Genomic DNA, 1,250 nt, shown 5'->3' with positions numbered 1-1,250 from the left:
AGAGGGACAGCGACACACTATTTGCATCGCATACAGTTTGTGAGGATTACATGATCCACCGAGAGGCACAGCAAAGTGCTGCCTCATCGCGCATCTCCTCCATGTATTTGAACGGGACATACGGGAATTCTGCTATTCTTTATTGAAAAAAATTCCTTCAACATCGGATTCGAACGGCAAAGGGGCCTACAACACACACCAGCCGACAAATATTAACATTTATTATATTCTATGGTTAACTTTTTTTCTTTTCAAGATTGACAGGGGAGGCTCTGCCTCACCTGTCTCCCCTGACCGCACGTCACTGGTATGTGTGTACGTGTGCACCCACCAGACAGTTTGATCCCCTCTGCTAAGCCATAGGGTAGGTATGCAAAGATTATCATCATACCAAACTCAAGTGAAGGAGTCTTCCTCAGGTCAAAGTGTTTTAGAAACTGATCGTAGCGTTAGGGAACTTACGGTAAATAAGACCTGATGAAAATACAGACAGGAATATCAAGTACACAAGCACACACAATGGCTGTGGATACAAGAGCGGAGATGAGTCCGGTGAGAGTTCCCAGGGCAGCAGAGCCAAAAAACATTTCAAGAAAATAAGCCAACGCTTGTAAAAAAATTTGCCAGCCTGTTACCATGGAGTTGTCTGATTGGGAAAAGAAACCCTCGGCTGTGCTGAAAGACAAAAGAAAAGAAAAAAGGCAAATGACAAATGAAGACACAATATTACATGCTGTGTTGTTATACCTCCATCTGTCCCTAGAGGGCAGAAACACTCCACCAGTGATCCCACAAAGGTTTTGAATGTCAAATGTAGACCTTAAGTTTGAATTTTAAGCACATCTAGAACCAAAGCAAAGACAAACTATAATGACACATTAATGCTCAAGTATGTATTTAAAGTAGTAATTATAGTAGTGAGCTACTTGCTTTATTCCTCAGACTTCAATTTGTTTGGGTGAAAATGATTTATCATTGTGTTTGCAAAAACTAATAGCATTTTAGTAGAACACAGACAATTTCTTTAGAACCTGTGCACCTTAAATCATTTTAACATTTACAGTTATCCATACCAAATGCCAAACAGCAACAATCAATACAACACAATCATCTGATTTTAAAGCTTATTAACAGGCTCCCAAGCAAAGGCTGTAGCTCTCTAAGAATACCAGTTTGTGAGGTGCTAACAACAAACAAACTGCCAGGGTTGTTCACCCTATCTGTTATTCATGCATTCATTTGCTCTTCCG

The 1,250-nt window shown here is 40.3% G+C and overlaps 1 protein-coding gene across 1 annotated transcript in view; it reads right to left on the bottom strand.

Moving 5' to 3' along the window:
• Positions 1-1,250, bottom strand: part of slc9a8 (solute carrier family 9 member 8) — an 18,568-nt gene that overhangs the window by 4,679 nt on the left and 12,639 nt on the right. Inside the window, 2 exon segments of the mRNA XM_020608070.1 lie at positions 332-437; positions 534-675. Of these exon segments, the coding sequence (XP_020463726.1) occupies positions 332-437; positions 534-675 (248 nt within the window).

Source organism: Monopterus albus, unplaced genomic scaffold, assembly GCF_001952655.1.
Source record: "Monopterus albus unplaced genomic scaffold, M_albus_1.0 scaffold91.1, whole genome shotgun sequence".
In the NCBI taxonomy this organism is placed as follows: domain Eukaryota; kingdom Metazoa; phylum Chordata; class Actinopteri; order Synbranchiformes; family Synbranchidae; genus Monopterus; species Monopterus albus.
The sequence above is the reverse complement of the archived record's forward strand: the minus strand, read 5'-3'. Positions and strand labels throughout refer to the sequence as shown.